The sequence below is a fragment of the Takifugu flavidus genome, chromosome 11 (assembly GCF_003711565.1).
Source record: "Takifugu flavidus isolate HTHZ2018 chromosome 11, ASM371156v2, whole genome shotgun sequence".
Lineage (NCBI taxonomy): Eukaryota > Metazoa > Chordata > Actinopteri > Tetraodontiformes > Tetraodontidae > Takifugu > Takifugu flavidus.
Window position 1 is genome coordinate 7551387 of NC_079530.1, and position 21526 is coordinate 7572912.

General features: G+C 43.3%; 1 protein-coding gene across 2 annotated transcripts; it reads left to right on the top strand.

Annotated features, from left to right (window-relative positions):
• Positions 1-5509: 5509 nt before the first annotated feature.
• On the top strand, positions 5510-21427 carry LOC130534177 (1-phosphatidylinositol 4,5-bisphosphate phosphodiesterase beta-1). Of its 2 annotated transcripts, none has more exons than XM_057048164.1 (32): positions 5510-5938; positions 7882-7959; positions 8317-8394; positions 8701-8841; positions 8923-9002; positions 9325-9378; positions 10132-10207; positions 10622-10722; positions 10951-11114; positions 11557-11703; positions 11863-12020; positions 12153-12235; positions 12321-12405; positions 12479-12644; positions 13498-13553; positions 14368-14464; positions 14705-14789; positions 14983-15107; positions 15648-15802; positions 16522-16689; positions 16767-16866; positions 17189-17293; positions 17657-17769; positions 17842-17992; positions 18078-18131; positions 18355-18532; positions 18666-18798; positions 18977-19053; positions 19203-19292; positions 19366-19423; positions 19497-19583; positions 19675-21427. In XM_057048164.1, exons 1-32 carry the CDS (start codon positions 5840-5842, stop codon positions 19825-19827), a joined length of 3495 nt encoding a protein of 1164 aa, XP_056904144.1. In that variant the 5' UTR covers positions 5510-5839; the 3' UTR covers positions 19828-21427. The 2 variants fall into 2 exon arrangements, with proteins under 2 accessions (XP_056904144.1, XP_056904145.1); XM_057048165.1 differs by having other exon boundaries at positions 8317-8385.
• Positions 21428-21526: the final 99 nt, after the last annotated feature.

Genomic DNA, 21526 nt, shown 5'->3' on the forward strand with positions numbered 1-21526 from the left:
CTTCGGCTGTGTGTGAATCTGTTGCAGATTATCTTTGCAGAGGGCGGGGGAAGACGCATGTTTAATCTTATGAGACACAAATCTGACCGTTCACCCGTTAGAATTAAGCATCAGGGATTAATAAGTGTTTATGGAAATATGGTGGCGCAAAAGCTGCTCGCACTCACGCTGATTCACCTAATATTTAAACAGTTTGATTCGGCCAGATTTTTTTCATACTCCACGCATGCTCATCACAGTTACCAGAAGCCTTTTTGTATTTTAATGTCAAAATTCAAACAGAATTTGTGATTAATGAATATGTAATAAGTCCAGAGTGTAATGTTAAAGAAATGGGGATGGTTCCAATTTTTTAAATGAGTAATTCCAATCCCAGTAAATGCCAGAGATTCATATTTTAGTGTCATTACTTGAACAGTTTCAGGGTCGTTGCTCGCGTCCCTCCCACAGCTGTTGAGATTCAACCTCCTCTCTGTGCACTTCCGCCGTTATTGCTGTTAAAAGAACCGCAGCTTCTAGGATGGAGCTCCAAATTGGCTCAATCTGGAGATCATTAAGTTTAAAAGGCTCAAGGTTATGTGGAGGTTTGGGTTCCTTGCCAGCAACTGCTCGACCTTTCTCGGAGTTTCATCCAACTCATTTGCTTATTTTCTTTTTTTTTTGAGAGAGAGAAACCTGTTAGAACAAGGAAACACAAACGGGTGACCTCCACAACTCTCCTCACTTATTTCCCAACAGTTTGTTGGTGATCCTGCTTCATTAACCAGCATGCATCCATGGCTGCCGGGCTCGTTTGAGATGTTTGCTCATTACCTCATCACTGAATTATTTAAAAGAGTCGCGTTGTGAAAGAGGACGTCCGTCTCGGGAAGGGAGAGACACATCAGCACTCGGAAGTGATAAATGTCTCCTGGGACTGTTTTTGTTTTTAAAGGTTACAGCAAATGAAGTATATCTCTCAGTTAAATGTTGCAGCTTGTTCAGCCTCTACAATATGTCAAATCCACACTGGGTATGAGGAAACCAGTAAAACCCACAAAAATCTCTAAAAATTTCACAACCTTTATCTTTAATCCATAAAAACAGCCACTAACGGCTTCAAAGGAGGCATTTCTTCTCAGAGGTGACGCAAACATTTGTGATGGAAAACATTCAGGTTTCATCGAGTATCGGAACTTCTCAAAGCCTCCTTTGAGGGTTGAGTCGTCACTGTTTAATAATGTAAGCTGGAAATCTTTACGATTTTTTTCTTTTCTCTTTATAAGTAGATACTCGTCTTTTTACGATGATTATTGTTATAGAAATATGAGATTTTAGTGGAGAAGATCAGCTGCTGCTGCTTTCACAGCAACATGTGTGCCAGCAGCGAGTGTTGCATAATGTGCTATTGATTCACTGAGATGATTTGAAATGACAGGACAAAGCTTTTTATACCACAAAGAGCTTGTAGCAGGAAACATAGAACATCTATAAATCCATGTTTTGGTCATTGGGGCCATAAAGATCTGCCAAATCTGCTCTGACTTCAGTCATCTCTTGCCATTTTCTTTGAACGCACACCGGATGAGGCTTCCGTTCGCAGCACACCTGAAGAACAGCTCGGTTCTCTCGAGTCTGGACTCGTGCTTTTTCTCATGCGCAGATAACCTTGTGCGCTATACACGGTTCAAAATGATTGGCTGTGACGGCAGTACAGATGTTCCGGGCTGATTCACACTAACAAGGACAAATCTTTGGATCTGTATGCTGATGTCAGCGCAGCCTTGGCTCCTGCTCACTGTGGCAGTCGCTCCCACATCGACTGAAAGAATTTCATCTCCATCACAGCCATAGAACGCTTTTCCCCTGCTCAGCGGGATGGATAATTCACTCTGTACATGTTTTATTTAATCTGGCAGGACATAAAATTCACTTTACTTGCACAACACCAGGCGAGTCCTTTCCTGTCGCAGTCCAAAAAGTGTGGTGGTGTGCTTATTCGCATCGGTGTAGCTTCTGATGGCTGCCATATTGGATATTGCTCGGGGGTCACATGACCGGATTTGTCTTGTGTTCGACGGCGACATTTCATGCTAAGTTGAGATCTTTGCAAAAGCCTCTACCTCCGCCTCCGTGGAGGCATCTTATCCCAACGCAATCGCAACTCAACAGGGCGACGCAACGGCTGCTCTGATCCAGCGAGGTCATCAGTGCTGCCGGAGTCTTCCTCGTGGCCGTTGACCTTTCTGAGAAAGTGTTTTGCATTATAATAGAATGCCGATGGAACCCTTCTCCGGGATGCACTCGATGCAGTTTATAATCTTAGTAATCAGGCCTCTCCTTTCCACTCACGCCGCACCTCTGTGAATCACCAATTACGATTCATCCTTTGGAGACCGCAAATAGCTCTCCATTCGGTGGGAACGCGGCCAATATTTGAGGAGAGAGGGTTCACACAACCAGCCAACATTTCTGTCCCAGAGGCAAGCTGTTAGCAAGACGTACACGCCGCTCGCTTCCCCCAACTCTTCCACACTCCCGCAGATCATTTTGGATTTATTGGATCAGGTTCAGAGATTTCCATAACTGACTGATTTCTGCCTCCAGCCCACCATGATAAAACTGAGTAAAATTTAATTTGCAATGCTCAAAGCAGCGATAGACTTCAGGAGCATTTCCGGAGCCAAACCCTTAAAAGCTTGTGTAACACTTGTCAGTGCATTCAGAGGGGCATTTTTAGAGAAAGACTGTAATTACAAAAAGGCTTTGAAAGGCTCTTATGCAAGCTGAAAAGGAGAGGAAACTGCCGCCACAACATCCGGCTGCAACCAACATCTCGGGTGCTCCAAGTAAACAGGTTGCCTTTTCGCTCTGTCTCCATTTCGTGTTTTTCATGCTTTCTTTCTTTCTTTCTTTTTTCTGATGTGCATTGAGACCAGCGAGGGTGTGACTGTGCCGGCGGGTCAGGGCCAAACTTCACTTTAAACTTATCTGGTTATGAAACTAACTGAATCAGACCTTATAATGCTTACGGCAGGCCTACACACATAGACACACGCACACACACACAGCACCCAAATCCATATGCCCACTTTAACCACACACATCTTTTCTCTTCCCGAAATAGCTCACAGCCTCCCACTCGCCCTTATATAAGCTTCCATCGTGGAGATGCTGGTGAAGACTGGTGTGTGTGTGTGTGTTTAAGAGGTTGCATGTGCACGTGTGCACCTCTGTCTGTGTGTATGCCAGCGTGTGGGCAGCAGAAGTGTCTTGTGCGCTTGCAGATGTGTGTTTGCGCACATGTGTGTGTGTGTGTGTGTGTGTGTGTGTGTGTGTGTGTGCGGGGGGAAACTTCTGGTGGTTTTGCAGCGTGTAGCTCGTTAGAAAACAAAGTCTTCAAAGAAGACAAAAAAGCCTTTTTTCTATGTAACAATCTGGAGTTTTGGCAAGACACAAGATTAGTCATCGAGTGATGAAGCTGTGCGCACACCCTGGTTCTGGGATGGTTATTTCAGGCAGTTCATCATGGTTCCATCACGCCCATACATGGATATAAAAATGAAAAAATTAAACACAATCAATGATGATATTGGGGTTTTGCTTACTCTTTATCACATTAGACCTGGCATTCATTTGAGACAGTCTGCGAGAAACAAGCAGCAGCTAGCAATCTAGCATGTGAGGGATGTAAATCCAGAGAGAATGATCCCGACCCATCCGGGATACAACCTCCCACTTATGCGGTGGAGCTCCTCAAAGCCCCTGCTTCAACTCGCAGAGGTGCACCACAGCACCGTAACTCTTCGTTTGTGCTGACAACCGCGAAAGTTGTTCAGTGCAGTTATAGCACACGGCCCTCTTTGTTGAAGAACGCCAGGTTGTTGCACGGACTGAAGCGTTCGCTGGGTGGGCGTTGATGCGCTTTCTGTCCTTTTTCTTTCCTTTTTTTTTTGGTTGCATTTAAATCCTGGCTATTTGCAGATCATATTTATGACATTGTCATGACAACAGCCCTGTACCAGTCTCATTAGACATCGAAGTGTGAGTGTCGGGATGTCAAAAGGCCTCGTATCAATATCATAAAGATTATGTGTGTTTTTCTCTAAATTAAGATTATTACAGAGGACATACAGCTGGTCATTGTTTTCTCTGCCTGCCCATCATATGCATTAATGCAAATGTGGTTGGTGTCTTCAGACACAAACACAACACACATCAAGATTGTGTCCTTGAATGTCCCTGTTTGCTGTTTCAACGTCTGAGTCATCGCTCGCACGCTCACGCTCGGAACCACGTCCTCTCATTTACTGGACGCTTTATGCACCCGAACTGCCAATATCAGATCGTGCATTTAAAACTACTGACTCATTGTTAAGGCTCTCTGCCTGGTGTTCATTTAAAATATTGTTCCAATATTGAATTATTAAACGGCCCCCGACTCGCCCACTCTTCTAATTCCTCCGTTATAATTAGTCGTGTTTGTAAACATGAGTAATTTAATTTCCACCTCTGGTTTTTAAACGCCAGAATTATTTTGACCCCAAGGTTGTGATGATTTGATGAACACGGAGGTGACGGCGAGTGCTAGCAACCAATCCTGAAGGCTTTTTTTCTCCCCACTTTGTGATTTATCCATATTTTATGGCTTCAAACCATATTTTCCATTTTCTCATCGAAATGATTACAAGGAATTGGAGTAAAATCGGCAATTCACTCAAAATGTCTAAACTCTGTTAATTAATTTAGAGGCGAGGACAGCTTTTATTCATTGTAAATCTTTCAGGCACATCAAGCAGACGTCTCTGTGAGTAACAAGATGGGGGCGACTGATGCGCCCACTAAATCTTCACACCTTAATTCTCTGAAGTAACAGGATCATGTTTGCTGCGTGGCATGCACCAAAGATTATGATCCAAACGTGAACTAACAGCTTTGCTGCACAGTGGGCGGGCGAGCGACCCCCCGCCCCGCCCCACCCCCCCACCGAACAAAGTTGAGTTTGGTCTGCCCTGACCCTGAGAGCAAAGCCGGGTCTTGTGCCGTGACGTTTGCCAAATTTCAGTAATGCTGAAAGAGCCCAAATCCCTCCAGCCCGGATGGGAAGTGTCGCTGGAGCCAGATACAGTCGGAGTGGAGACTGTTGCTGCGGCAGATTATCGAAGGAGGTTTAACAGGCGGATTCGCCTTTCTGTGTCCACACACTTTCAGAAGCACGGTCTATATTCAAAAGTGGCCTCATTAGACTGAAAATCCTCGGCTGGCATGATTCGCCCTCCGCTGGATCGCCCACTCTTTCCCTTTTCTCCCACCAACACTTTATTCTCTCCCCTCCCCTCTTCCCTGTCTTTCATTTCTCTCCATCTCTCCCACTCTCTCCTTTCTTTCTCTCTGCCTCTCCCTGTCACTCCTGCTGTCTCCCTCTCTTATCCCTCCCCCATCTGTGGGAAGCTGCGGTTGTGCGCATGTCGCAGATGAGTCAATTTGTGGAGGCAGTGCACGCACGCACACACACATACACACATGCACGCACGTACTCACACACATATCCTGTCTCCCACGAAGGCATCTGTTTCAGTCTGACTCTGGAAGATGCAGCACCGGCAGAAGAGAAGGGAAGAGGAATAGAACCAGGAAGGCAGGAAGGAGGGATAAGAAAAGAGAGAGAGAGAGAATTCTACAGAGTGAAAAGAAAAGACAAGAGGGTCTGGAGAGAGCCTGGCAGGGAGAGGATGCTGCTCCTGCTGAACATCTCTGTGTGACTTCTGAGGAGTTTTAGCCCGGACCTGACAGACACGCAGCATCTCAGAGTCTGATAGCGTGCACTCGTGTGTGTGTGTGTACCTGTGTGTGTGAAGCGATGGCCAGTGCTCAGCCGGGGGTCCACGCACTGAAACTCCAGCCTCCCACCGTTTCTCTCACACTGAGGAATGGAAGCAACTTCATCAAATGGGACGAGGTAAAGAGAACACTTCCCAGTGTCTCCGTTGGATTGACATGTGTGCCTCCACGGCAAAGTGTGTGTCAGAGTCTTTTTTCCCAAGTGAGAGAGTGAGGCTGATGTCACGGGCCATGTTGTGGTGTGTTTGCTGTTCATTTGTTAATTAAGCTTTGGCAGCGAGCACCTGTGGCTTGTGCACCAGCAGGACGGTGGTGGTGTGTTTGTGTGTATCTGTGTGTGCGTGTGATTGTGTGAAATGCGTTGATGTCACATTTCCCTGCTGCCACCTGTGACATGCAGCAGTCTTCTTGCATAAATGCATCTGAAATGCACAAAAGTCCTTCACATAACCGGGGGTCTGCGTGTGCACGCATGCCCGTGTGTCTTGGTATGCTGAAGTACAGGACCTTTCAGGTTACCATGGTAACTGGCATGGGTACCTAAACATATCTGATTTGGGTGATAAAGAATGGATGTCTTGTGTCCACGTGTGTGTTCATGTGTGTAATTCTATTCACCATGACTAAATCATGTGTATGGTTTTTTTTTTTCATCGGATTTTCCCCAAACATATCTCCTCGCCTTTTTCTGAAAACTAGAGTCGGTTGCCATGCCAACCAGTTGATAACCGGGTTACCAGTTAACCATCTTGAGATCTTTTTCTTGTTTTTGTTCCTTGCAATGTTCCCTCCACCTTCACTGATATGAGAAAAGCTCAGACAGAACCATTGTATAGAAAATGTGGTGTAAAATTTCAATGCTCATAATATAACAAATGGAGGCTTGGTGTTGTTCCATGAACTGGTCATTTGTTATTTACTTGTAAGGCTCTTAGTTACCCCCCTTACATTTGTCAATTACATTCTTCTGTGTGGCTAAAGCGTCGTTTGCACAGACCTCTATCATGTATCATCTTTGGAGGGAAGAAAATGTCAAAAAGGTGGTTTTTTGGACCTGGCCAGCAATTTCTCAAGTGTCTTTGATAGTGAGATGTAGAGAATGCACCATTTCACTGATTTCATATCAAGCAACAAGCTTTTTTCCCATCATGAAATCCAACTTGTGCTGCCACTACCCTCCTCTGAAGATGCTGCTCAGAGGACTCAGGTTGGGGATGGGGGGTCTTTGGGAGTTTTGCTACCCAAACACATTGAACCTGTGGAATTATCATCTTGTCGTCTTTCATGTCATGTAAGACATTTTTCCAGCTAATTCTTCAAGTGAAAAGATACATATCTCATAAATGCGTCAAAATTAAGGGAAGGGATTTTCTGAAGTGCTAGATTTGTTGACTGTAAACACCTTTGTTGCTTTATGCTTAGTCGCACACGTGAACAGACCCAAAGATCAGTGAAGCTGCACGGCCCGAATGCACCTGCAACCAATTACAAGCTGTCATGACGAGTTACTATGGCAACTGTGACTCCTGGACTCTTAGATGGAGGTCGAGAAAATTTTTAAACAGGGGCTGTAAAATGGTTCAATCGAAATGATTCAGTTGGACTGAGCAGGGGGTGCTGTGGATGGTTATGGTTCAGGAATAAATGACAGTTTTCTCTCCTCTGGAGTGGGATAAACAGATAAATGACAGATGGACAAAAGGTGGATAAATACATTTACTCAGACAGTTGAGTAAAAACTTCCTATTCAGGTGGTACTTCATACCGTTATTGACCTGTTGAAAAGAAAACTCCTTCCTGGACTCTGACCCCCTGAGTGAGCCAGCAGCTACTCCTTGTGTATTTTTGGGTGTTTTTTTGTTAAATCATTCCGCTTGGCTCCCCTCCCTCCAAGCTCCAGTGCTCAATTACTAACCTATATGATGTCTGGATGATGGGCGACTCTCTGCATGCCTTATAATAATTACTTTGATTCCAAAAATAAACAAATAATCACAACAGGCTGATTCTGAATACCTGTAACTTTAAATTTTGTTAAGTATTTTATGTGTTTCTCTTCAGGATCTATCCACGGTGACTCCTGTGACTTTACATGTGGATTCACATGGATTTTACCTTTACTGGACTGACCAAAACAAGGTGGAGCATGAACAGATATATACTCAATGAATTCATTGTTTTTCACCACCAAATTACAGACATTAAAAAGCATCATTATTTCTATTTCTTTCACAGTGAAATTTAATAAAATATAGATGTGATATAACCTGTGACCCTCATACGCTCTTTGTCTTTCTAGCACACACACACACACACACACACACACACACACACACACACACACACACACACACACACACACACACACACACACACACATACACTTACTGTCTCTCAGAAACACACACAGAGCCCCTCTAGGTGGGCTTAAAGCCTTAGCAGGAAGCAGGATGAGGTGTTTACTTCCTGCTGTTTGTTTTTCTGTGTTTTCTGTAGGAGACAGAGTTGTTGGACCTGATCCTCGTCAAAGATGTCCGAACAGGAAGAAGCACCAAGCCGCCCAAAGTACCACACGTTAGCTTTTACCTGTTGTATATACAATCTACTCCCTTCACAGAACTCCACCCAGTCAGCAATTCATGAGATTTGGTTTTCCTCTGCCATCATTAGATCGATATTCAGACTTGTATTTTTGTTTTTAAAAACCAAACAAGCTCTTCAGCCTGTTTTTCCTTCTATATGAGTGGCAGCTTAGTTGATGCTTGTTTTGGGAAAATGAGCGAACATGAGCAGCAGACCCAAACGTCTCCGCCTCACTTCACCCTGTGTGTCACTCAAGCATGGCTCCGTTTCACAGCATCAATCTCTGTTGTCCAATAGGAGGCGAAGCTTCGGGAGCTGCTGGACGTGGGGAACCTGGTCGGCCGCCTGGAGAACCGGATGGTTACTGTGGTGACGGCATCGGACCTCGTGAACCTTAATCAGCTCAATTTCATCGCCTCGCAGGAGGATGAAGCCAAGGTAGTGATGGCTGTCAGATGATGATGGCGATAAGAAATGTGATGAGGATGATGACGAAGATGATGTGTCTGGTGTTGGCAGGTGTGGTGCGAAGAACTTTTTTCTCTTTCTTCCAACCTGCTGAGCAACAACCTGAACAGAGACCACGGTCTCCTGAAAGCGTGAGTACTCTGCTGTACATCATCAGCAAGCCTCACCACGGCGCTGGGCGATACGACCTCGGAAGCGGCCGCGCTCTATTCTGAGTCATTAGGCACAAGCCGTCATTTTGCCCAATTACGGGGGGGGATCTGTGTTGGCTGTCATTCCACAGTGCTTTGTTAGTGGCAGCGGATGCAGGAAATCCAACATTCAGGGTCTCAAGCAAAGTTCTAATCATTCATAGATTTATTGTGACTATTGTTGAGGTGAATAAATATTTAAATAGCAGGATTACACTAAGTCTAATGCAAGTGCTGCTTATTTTTGCTCATTTTATTGCAGATACGTGCGGTTAACCCTCCAGCCAAATGCAGAGGGGCGGATTCCTGTCAAAAAGTCAGTCCCTTCTCCTTCCCTTTCTTTTTGTTCCTCTTCTTCTGTTGCAGTACTTATAGTGGTACTACTACTAGCATTTAAGTAATCAATAGTTCTGACCGGGTTAACTTTGACACATGGATGAGAATGTGAGGAAATAGCTGGCGAAATCTGTAGAGACGCGCACAAACTCAAACTTTGCTCTTTCCTGTCCCTCGCTTCTTAAAATAAACTTAATTCCATGTGCACTTGGGGAAGCAAAAACAGGGACAGGATTCTTGAAGGTGCTTAATTCAGCACTGACCTGGTAATCAACTACTGCCAGAGGACGACATGGATTATACAGCATGTGATGGAGCGCCGCGTTTTAGAAATAAACCAGGAGCAGAATTAGTGAACAGGTTCAAACTGTTGTGTTTAATACGAGCAAAGATTGTTTTGGTTTTTTTTCTTTTGAGAAAGTTTGGAGTTTGACAGGTCATCTGGGGACAATCATTTGACGTCCCTTCAGGCGAGGCCGCATTAAGGGAAGCAGAGCCGCAGTGTTCTGTTTGAACAGAACTGTCGGTCACCATGTTTCTCTCCGTGCATCCAATAACTGAACACTGGCGGCCTTTTTCTAAACTAAGACCGGGGCCTGTCAACATGATCTCTCATGTCATCTGTGTCTGTCTGTCATCGCCTGCAGACACGACACATGTTTAACTGGTTGACAGCCATATTTAATCCTTTGTGATGCACCGATAATGACGGTGATGTTATTGTCTGTTGCAGTATCGTAAGACTGTTTTCATCAGACAGAAAAAGAGTGGAGAATTCCCTGGAGAACTGCAGACTACCCTACAGCCGGGTAAATATCCTCATTATTATTGTTATATGATGATGATGATGATGATTATTAATATTAGTGAGAGTAGGCGGTAGGTGCCCATGAGGACTGCTAAAGGAAGGTCTCCTGCACATCCTTTGAAAAAGCTTTTTCCCACATGCAGACCTTCCACTTCATCCCTCCTCTTCCTTTATTCTCTTCCGCCGTTGCATTTCTCTGATGTGTTTTGTCCAGAATGACTCACAGTGCACAGAGGGGTGAAACGAGAAAGAAAATCTCTGCGTCACCAAGTTTTCACTCGTGAACATTAGAGGTTTAACAAGGTCTCCCATTAAACATTGAATAATCTTTTAAATGAGAATGCATTTTCAAAGTGAACTGAAATGCAGGCAGCAATGACCAGCCGTGGTTCATTTGAATGGGTTCTTTTGACAGGGCGACAGTATTAAACTGGAGGACTTTACACTGGAGGTTTACAGGAGCTTTTTAGACAGTCTGTGTCCTCGCTCTGAGCTTAGCAGCATCTTCAAACTGCAGTAAGTATTCAGAACCTCTGTCTCATTATTGCTGCAGTCTCTGACCTCTAAGCAAATGTATAAAGCTGCCCATGAAAAACGGCTTTTTTTTTTTTCCTTTGGCAATTTCTTTGATGGAACATGACTCAGCCTCTCCTCCTTTCACACGTTTAAAAAAAACAAACCTAAACCTTATTACCTCTGCTATGTTGGGCTGAATTTAAAAGTGTGTGCTGCTCTGGTCTGCAGAGGAGCTGATGACGGAGCAATGTCAGTCGATCAGATGACAGAGTTCATCAACAACAAGCAGAGAGACCCGAGACTCAACGAGATCCTCTACCCGCCTCTTCGTCCTGCACAGACTCACACTCTGATGGAGAGGTATCAGCATGACAAGGCACAGTTGGAGCGAGGTGAGCACACGATCCCAGTTCTGGCATGTACTTATTTTGTTAATTATTACTTGTATGTGTCTGCCAACAGACAGGCTCAGAGGAATTATGATTTCTAGTTGTCTGAACGTCCATCTGTCAGAGCTATTGTACTGAAAACAATATCTTTTGAACAATTTTAACATTGAAGGTTTTCAACTTTACAAACTATTCAAGGGTGCACTGATTGTTTTTTTATAGGCAACAATTCAGAATAACTAGATTTAATCACATTTTTATTGCGATGATTGAAAAATAGGAGCAATAAGCATCTAACTGCCGCCAGTGGCTGATGGACCAGGGGTCAGAGAGCTGATGGTCCAGTCAAAAACCTGCAGAAAACAGCAGCTTCCGGACACTCCTGCTTAGATATGTGCAGTCATATGTGCAAATCAAAGTTCAACATGCTGATGTTTTTGTGCAGGCATCATCACCCTCCAGGGTTTTTCCAGTTATCTTTCCAGTGACGAGAACGGAGTCATCCCGCCAGAGAAGCTGGACCAGTCCGAAGATATGAGTTTCCCCCTGTCGCACTACTTCATCAACTCATCCCATAACACCTACCTGACAGGTACGGACACGCAGGCTCAGTCACACAACTTCTGCTGTTAGAAAGATTCGAGCTCCTCGCGCTGCTCAAGGGGTGAAAAACAAAGGAATTCCCCGTTGGAGGCAAAAGGAGGTGAAAAGTAGTTCAGTGTGTTTTGCATCTCTTCCTCGGTTGTTTCAGCGGGCCAGCTGGCAGGGAGCTCCTCGGTAGAGATGTACAGACAGGTTCTTCTGGCTGGCTGCCGCTGCGTGGAATTAGATGTTTGGAAAGGACGAACCGCCGAGGAGGAGCCCGTCATCACACACGGGTTCACCATGACATCAGAAATCCCCTTCAAGGTGTGGGAACAATCACACGTATAAACGGCATTTATAGAAGACAATAGGCAGCTGCATTTTTGGAAAGTGGTGAACTTTGCTTTGCTTGAGGCCTCCTGAAGATGATGTCGTGCAATGTTTGATATTTTACAGGAGGTTGTTGAAGCCATAGCAGAATGCGCCTTTAAGACCTCTCCTTTTCCTGTCATTCTCTCCTTTGAAAACCACGTGGACTCGTGAGCGCCCCCTCTATTATTTTCCTGTCAGTACATGTGTCTTTTGAGCTAATTGAAATGCCTCACCCCTCTGTGCACATCTTAGATTGAAGCAGCAGGCTAAAATGGCCGAATATTGTCGATCTATATTCGGAGAGGCTCTGTTGATCGACCCTCTGGACAAATATCCTGTAAGTACAAATCACATGAACCTGATGGCGTGTCAGTTTTAGCCCATTTGCCTTTTTTAAACGTTGCTTTTAGTTGGAGTCGGGCGTCACTCTGCCCAGCCCGCAGGAGCTGATGGGTAAAATCCTCATCAAGAACAAGAAATCGCACAAACCCTCCAACAGCACGGATACCAAAAGACTTACTGACCATCCTGCCAATCAGAGCAATGAGCCTGTGTCTCCTAGCAACAACACAGGAGGTAAGACACAAAGACACAAGGACTCCTTTCAACCTAGAAATCTATGCTCGATGTGTACAACACAGAACGCATCAAGATTCTTTGTATCAGAAAATGGACCCACGATAATAAGAATTTCCAGGCTACTGCCAGGCAGTTCATTCAGAGGGCTGAACTGTCTGTTATAAACTGTTCCTGCTGTTTTCCAACTATGATATTAGGACTGATTACGCAGATTGTTAAATCATTTGGTCTCATCATTGGTTTTGGAATTGACAAATTTGCTGCTGCTTTGATCATCTGAAAGTCATCGCGGACGTCTCGGTAATGAGCAGGACAGCCTAGAGGAGGTCAGAGGGGGGGTGAACAAATGGAGAGCACTAGAAGGGGATAATTGGGTAGCCTTTTTGACATGTGCACACCCTGGAAACCGTATTGAGCCTCAGACTCCGACCAGTAAACAACCTGCCAGACTGATGCTGAAGTGCCTACTCATACAGCGGTCACGATCTTTTCGGCAACAACCGCTTGCGTGGGCCGAGTAATCACCTGCAGAGTCTAAACAGTGCCTTGTTTACAATGCCAGAACAGTGCTTTGGTTTATTTCATTTTTTATGCCAGAAATATCCAAGAATTTCTGTCACTTTTCACTTGGATAGAGCGTAGAAATGCTTATATATGGATGCTCAGTAATGTGTAGGTGGCAACAGGAAAAATTAACACGAAGAAATATTTTTAAACTTTTATTAATTTACCCACAATTCCCTTCAGGATTAGCAAGAAAATATTTTTCCACAGTCTTTGTAAGGGGTTATAAGGACAAAAAGTGGTTATAATCAGATGTAATCTGTCATTTTTCTGCACTTTTTTACAGAAATGGAGGCTGAAAGTGAAGAAGAAGATGACGACGATGATGACGATGGTAAAAAGGTGCGTGGTGACGCCACACAGAGCTGAGCGTCGGTCATCTTCAGCGTCACCATTTGTCAGTGTTTGTTTTCGGTGTTTTGTTTTCTGTTCTTCACATCATGCTTAATGTGTGCTGTGCACTGTTGTTTTGTTCTCTCAGAGCTCCCAGCTTCACCTGTAGGTGATGGTGGCTTACTGTTTACTGGTTTGGATGAGTTTTCAGAGTGCATTGCTTTCCAAGAACAACGCCAGACACATGATGGAAGGTTATTTTACATAATTCCCACTTCAACAGACAGTTCAGTTAGAGTTTTTCCCCTTGATATGCCATAATGATTTTATAAAAATCATATTTCTGAAGCATTACAACTATGTAAGATGGCACTGAATGCCTGGGGAGTTTCAGGAAGAAATCATTTAAATTTTGCTGAATAGTGCATTAGCTCATTCATTTTGACTCTTATGTTGATATGCAGCTTTAATTAAAATATTGCTTAAGTTTCCCTCAGAGGAGCAGATGTGACAAAAATGTCCATCATTTAAGGAATCTAACCAGAATTGAACCATGCTGAGAACAGGTGACATTTGTTTTTTTTAAGGCTGTAAATCCTTTGGCCTTTGCACCATCTTTTTAGGTAATTAATGCTGAAAACTGGCTGGTTCCAGTAAATATCCGTCTTATTTATGTATGAAGCCACAAAACTGACACCTGCGTCTCTCTCCCTGCATTTTCCCTGTACATCAGCCAATTAATCAGACCATTGTAATTTTAACGTGCAGATAATCACAATAAATACATTTGACAAATGAAGTTGCCCTCTGTTCTTTTGCTCAGGGTTCATCGGAGCGGGAGGCCATAGCTACAGAGGAGATGTCGACTCTGGTCAACTATGTGCAGCCGACAAAGTTCAACTCCTTCGAAGCTTCCAAGAGTAAGAAAAGCGGAACGGAACATGACACGTGTACTGATACACACTTGTTTACATTCCTGGCTCTTTGTTCTCAAGTCTGTAACATTGTTTGTCCTGTTTTTGAAAATAAAACCTTTTTTTTTTTTCAAAAAAGACATTAAAATTAACTAATTCCAGGATCAAATGACCTTTCAAAACTGTTCAACTGTGTGTGTGTGTGTGTGTGTGTGTGTGTGTGTGTGTGTGTGTGTGTGTGTGTAGAGGCAGCCCGCTGTTACCACATGTCATCCTTTGTGGAGACCAAAGCTTTGGAGCATCTTACAAAGTCTCCGGTGGAGTTTGTAGAGTATCCTTGGCAACAGTTTTCAGTGTATAAATAAATCTGATGTCATATTTTCAATGTACACTGTGATTTGTACTGATTTTAGCACGGCGAGATTTTGTCTAGTGTTTTTAAACACTGCCATGTGATGAAATCCTGAATCCAGAATTTAAATGTGAGTATACTCTGTCGTTGTCCTTAACAAGACTTTAACCAGATATAACAAGTCCCAGTTGAGTCGCATTTATCCCAAAGGCACCAGAGTCGACTCATCCAACTTCATGCCTCAACTCTTTTGGAATGCAGGATGTCAGTTAGTGGCGTTGAACTACCAAACAATCGGTAAGAGCCCAGCAGGGTTTCCTGTCCTCCCAGGAAGACAACTGCTTCCCAGGTGAAAGCAGCAATCTGAGAAATTAAAGTTTGACATTTAAAGATGCAAAAGAAGCTCACAGCCCCGAGTCTGGATTTGTTTTTTTCTTCCATCTTTCTTTTAGAGCAAAAGCCAAATTTCTAGGAGCAACGCTTTCAGTTCCAACAACAGCCGCTATAAAAATAAACGATAATTGTCCCATCACTTTATTTGATGCGCGATGGCGAATTGCACCTTTGAAAATGAGACAAGTTTCCTTGCAAATGAAAACCTGCCTGTGTGAATGCACCCTAATGCACTGGTGTGTGAGCTGCTGATAGATTACCCTTTTAGATTAGCATGCTGCTCACCGCTGTATTCGGCCGAACTCATGTTTTTATGCAGTTTGTTTTTCAGAGGACTATATTGTCCTTGTCCTCCGACAGGCTGTCCGTCAGCTTCTTGCATCAACCACATTAATGAGGTGACCCTTCATGGGCCTAGCCTTCATTTTAGCCCCTTTGTTCCAGATTTGTCTATGCAGCTGAACCTCTTCATGTTTGAATACAATGGCCGGAGCGGCTACAGACTGAAGCCCGAGTTCATGAGACGCCCAGACAAACACTTTGACCCCTTCACGGAAAACACGGTGGACGGCATCGTTGCCAACACCCTTTCTGTCAAGGTACAGTGGCTTGATGGTGTTGACACAGTGATGATTCTGCAGGACAGCAGATGTTCCTTTACATGTTGAGCATGTGTGAAAGGCACTTTGTCATGTTCCAGCACTGACGGCCGCAGCCAGAGGCCTCGTATTTCAATGTTGTTTGTCATTTTCATTCATGTAAACATGACAGGAACACTTGAACGGAATTTTCATCAAATTTGTTGCAAATGTCAGATTGGATTCAAGGATAAGCTGATTTAATTTCGGCAGAGGTCTGGTCAACAAATTGTTTATAATCTCCGATGTGGTATTAAGATGGATGACACATCGCCAGGTCCTCTCGTCCATCTCAGATGCAGTCCTCGTCGTTGAAGTAATAAGAGCTAAGTGGAGCCAAAAGGGAACACAAAGCGTGGACCCTTGAAGAAAATGAGCAGATGAATTATTGTCTTACTACTGTCTGCCACTAGAGGGCGAGGGGCATTTTAACATTGCCCTTCAGGAGATTTTTATGATGTGGTCCATCTGAACCTTTACTAGAGGGTTCCCCCTATATGAGCCTGCTCAAGGTTTCATCCTGGTAAAAGGGGGGTTTTCCTTTCCATCGTTGCTTGTCTGGGGGTCAGATCTGGGTTCCTGTTATAGAGACCGTGGTGTACAACTGACATCTAAGAGGAAATTGTGCTGTTCTGTGCTGCCAGATTGAACGTCGAACTCTTTTTATATCTGTGTGTCAGGTGATTTCAGGTCAGTTTCTGACCGAGCGGCGGGTGGGCGTGTATGTAGAGGTAGAAATGTTCGGACTTCCTGCAGACACCAGAAGAAAAGCACTGAAGACCAAGACCTCCCAGAACAATAACGCCATCAACCCAGTGTGGGACGAGGAGCCAATTGTCTTCAAAAAGGTGAGTCAGAGAGAACCGTGATGATTGCAGCAGTGGGGGGGCTCGTCAGGGAAAAATTGACTGAAACTGTCTGGCAGGTGATCCTTCCTACTCTGGCCTCTCTGAGGATCGCCGCCTTTGAAGAAGGAGGAAAGTTTATTGGTCATCGGATCATCCCTGTGTCTGCCATAAGACCAGGTAAGATCAAGTTTATTTTATGTGCAAACTGATCTTGTCTTAGATTTTTCAGTTTTTTAGTGACTTTGTTGGTGAAAATGCCAACAAAAATGATTGATTTCAAATGGTTTTACAGGTGAAATCTCTATGGATACTAAGCCCACAAGCAGATTTGTCTTCCATTTTGCTTCCGTTGTCGTCCAAAACTGATTAAAGACTGCGGAGAGACTCTTCACTGACTTCAAATAAGATTGTTGCAGTCACTTACTGCAGTTTTATCAGTGAATAACCCGTGATGGAATGTCTTGTCAAATGTTGCTTTGAATATTTCCTTTTTTTACAGGTTATCGTTATATCGGCTTGAGAAATGAGAAGAATCAATCTCTGATTCTTCCAGCCGTGTTTGTCTACATTGAGGTCAAAGACTATGTCCCAGACACCTTTGCAGGTATGACTTTCACAAATGCGCTCCTGCTTTTGCCAAAACGTTACATCTAAAGCTTCAAATAGTGCATTAGGTAGAGTGTGAGTCCTTTAATGTCAATTCAGCTCTCTGGCGCCATCTAAAGGGAACTAGCAGAATACTCAATTATTGAGCAAACCTGAATGTGGACAGGAAAAAGAATCAGTGAAGAATACAATCATAAACAATGTTTTTACTCACTTCATAGCTTTGGATCCAGGATTAAGCGGCATTACTTAAACATGTCTTACTAGTTTGCGTTTAAAATGTCTGAGGGTCACATAAGGTTACATTAAACAGCATTTCTAGATTTGCAGTACTACTGCAATACTTTGCATTTATCTCCAGATGTGATCGAGGCTTTGTCCAACCCCATTCGGTACGTGAACTTGCTGGAGCAGAGGTCCAAGCAACTGGCTGCTCTGACGCTTGACGATGTTGAGGAGGATGCGCCGACAGAGGTCTGGCCCGTTTTACATATTAGGCGACAGAAAAGGCAAAAGTAACCATCACCAATTGCTGCTCTTCATCAGGATGAGACTGACACTTGTGTGGAACGTAAGAATGACCCCAAAGCAGCTCCAGTGGAGAATGGGCTCAGCCCCGCCTCGGCCCCTGCGGGTCACACTCCGGTTACCACGACACCTAAAGCCTCCGCAGCCAGTCAGCAGACAGTCACAACAGGTACCATTCATCTTTCAGACAAATACTCAGCAATCTCCGTTTCTCATATTTGTGTCTTTAATTCTGTTGTCTTTTCTGACTGCAGATTCGGCTAAACCAGCAGCAAAGAGTGAAGATTTGGTTTTAGGGGTTTTGATAGGTCTGTATTATTTAAATTTATTTTATTTTAAAACTATTGGTTATGCTTTTAAGCTATCTTCTCCCTGTTGAAGGACATAATTTATGCATGTTGTTTACCCAAAATATTCTATTAGTACTTTATAATAAATGAGATCATTAAAGCTTTCAGGCTTAGGAGGAAAGAAAAAAAGAGTTCTCCTAAAGTTTAATAAAATATGCTCTGTGATCACTGGCGGCGCCAGACGTTCCAGTTATTGCAATGGAGAGTCTGCAGCAGTCAAAGCTTTACCAGAAGGAGCAGAAGCGGCAGTTTAAAGAGCTGAAGGAGTTAGTGAGACGGCATCAGAAAAAGACGTCCGAGCTCCTCCGGGAGATCAACAACAAGTACAAGAAGATGGCCAGACAGTGCAGCAAGAGCAGGTATAAGAGACGGTCACTTAATCTGCAGAATATCGGACATCTAAATGTCTTATTCTGGATTTATGAGCGTTTCAAAATAGAATCCAGTGAGCTGATGTGTTTATTGATGTGTTTCTCTTGACGTCGCCATCAGAGGCTCAGGTTCAAGCAGTGAGAAAGACGAGCGCCTGCAACAGCTGAGAGACGAGCAGCAGCAGCAGCTCCTGGCTCTGAGGCAGGAGCAGTACTACAGTCAGAAATATCTACAGAGAGAACACATCAAAATGGTAAAAATCAAAAGCAGCGTCAAACTCCTCGTTATTTCCCCCAAATCTCCCTTTTAGTTGGCGGCTGTTTCTTTTGGAAGCATGAGACACTTCAGCGGGGAGCTTAACTTCTGTGCTGCTACTATGTGATGTTGCGATATGGAGACAAATGAAAATCCACTTTTTTGGCTTCCTGCAGCTAACAGAGCGCCTAAACAGTCTGGCTGAGGAGAGTCACAATATCCAGATGAAGAAACTCAAAGACATCTGCGACAAGTAGGCAGAGGCATTAACAGATGATGCTCAATTCAAGCCCCGTGCAGAGATACACAATATGAACCGATTATCGTGGTGCTTTTTTGAGGAAAATATAATGCATTGATACAAGTGAATTAAGATGGTTTGAAATTGTCCTCTTGTTGCAGAGAGAAAAAAGAGCTGAAGAGGCAGATGGATCGGAGGAGAACGGAGAAGATCAACCAGGCAAAGACCAAAGAGAAACATCTGGCTGAAGAGTATGATGCATTGATTTGTCATCTTCCCCTCAGCAACAAATACAAACTTAACTCACAAATCTGTTTTTCTCAGGGAGAAGATTGAGATCAATAAATCATATGTCAATGAAGTTGTTCAGAACATAAAACGGGTGAGCAGAGGAAGGTAAAGGGTTGCTTTTGTCTCAACGCTACACGAGTGTTCACTTCCTTCTGTGTCTGCAGCTTGAAGAGACCCAGGCCAAACGCCACGATCAGCTGGTGGAGCAGTACAATGAGCTCCTGCAGGAGATACAAGATCTGAAACCAAAGGTTAAAAACGCTAATTAAATCCTCTAAAGTGGCTTTATGCTTTGTCTGAAGTCCGTGACTGTCAGACGTCAATGTCTGTGTCCTTCTCCAGCTGCAGGGAGCCGTGGAGGCAGACTTTCAGGAGAAATTCCACTGTTTACCTGGAGAAATTCAAGAATTCCTGCAGGAGAGGAGGGCAGAGGTCCGGGGTATCAGCAAGTCCAGGCCAAGCACGCCACATGAGACTCTGTCGGAGGAGGACTGAGACGCTAGGAAATGTGTCAGGACGTCTGGAGGACAGATGTTTCGAGATGGAAGAGCTCATAAAGACTGTTAATTTGTTATTAATGCACAAATGTTTTAATAGTTCAGTTAATCGCATCAATTCAAGCATGAACTTGTCTGTCTGTCTGTCTGTCTGTCTTTCTATCTGTCTCTGCCTGCCTGTCTGTCTGCCTGCCTGCCTGCTTGCATCGTAGGTTTTTTAGGAATGCATGGAATTCTCCATCAATCCCCTTTATCAGTATTAACAATACTGTCACTTCACTCACTTATACAGTTACACACACACACACACCCCTTTAGAGGACAATTTAGAGCATTGTAGCCTAATCAATATACATTTTCTGCAAGTGTTTCTTTCCATTGTTGCTGTTTTCTGTTGGTTTTTCACATTAGCCAGATTTAGAAGATGCTGAATGAATCACTAAACAAATATGATTATAGAAAAAGATTGTTTGTATTATTATTTATTTGACATTACTGGATCCTTTATTGTATCCTCACTAGTTTGATTTTGCAGTCATTTATTCATAGAGTTTGTAAATCACAAATAAATCTTAATTGCAATAGCTGTCAAGCTGTTAGAAATGAAATGTTGCATGACTCCTACACTCCTACACAAGTTGACTCTGTGCTTTGTAAAGTTTATTGGACTATTTGTGCAGAAGATAGAGATTGTAAAATACGTTTTATTATTATTTTATTTTATTTTATTTTATTTGGAAAAAAGTCAGAGTTTTCTGAGAAGTAGCACCCACATTCTATTGTTTTTTCCTGATGAAAAGGATGTCCTGAAGAACATTCTGCTGCCATTGCATGAACTACCGGTATTTATTTTGATGTGACAGTTGTAGAGTGTAATTTTACCATTTTGAGAATTTGTATTTATTGATTTTGTAGATGATAAGAGACAAGAATCCATTGGTTCCAAATTGTCTCACTGTAAAAAGGTAAATGTAAAATGAATGAAGCTTGCCACTTTGTATAGTGATCTTCCAACAAATAAGTGTTGGGACTCTTTCACACTTAACTTTTCTGTATTTCTGCACTTACAGTGACTAAATCTGAGTTGTGTTCAACAACCTTTTTGCAGGGGAACTTTTTCTCCAGACTGCAAATATTATTATTGTTATTATTGTCAATAAGATTCAAAGGTATTCCAGTGGTTTCTACTCTTAGTTTGCACTGCTTCTCTTTTGGAAAAATACTCAACTAATAATTCAAGTACCTCATTATTCTGCTACGATTTTTTGGGGGAGATCTTTGTCACAGCACACGTTCTCACGCAAAAGCCTTGTTGAACACACTACTGCTTTGGCAATTAAACTGAGCATGCTTTATTCTCTTGGATTTCTTGATCAGTTGGTTTTCCCTATTTTTTTTCCCTGAATGTGTACTGGTATATATGAAAGACTATTAAAATGATTTAATCTAAAAACTAGGTGTGATAAAGAGAGGAAATGTCTACAAAAATGCAATTATAGATTATATGATTGTGGGTGCATTATCTGACTAATAAACATCTCTGTGACTGGGAAAAGTGCCAATAAATCCACCTTTGCAATAAGGTTTTTGATTATCTACGTTTGGATTTTTTTTTTTTGTGGATGTCAGTTCAGTCAATTGGAAGTGTTTGCATTCCCATGTATATGTCAGCTCTACATATATATGCCAGCCTGTAT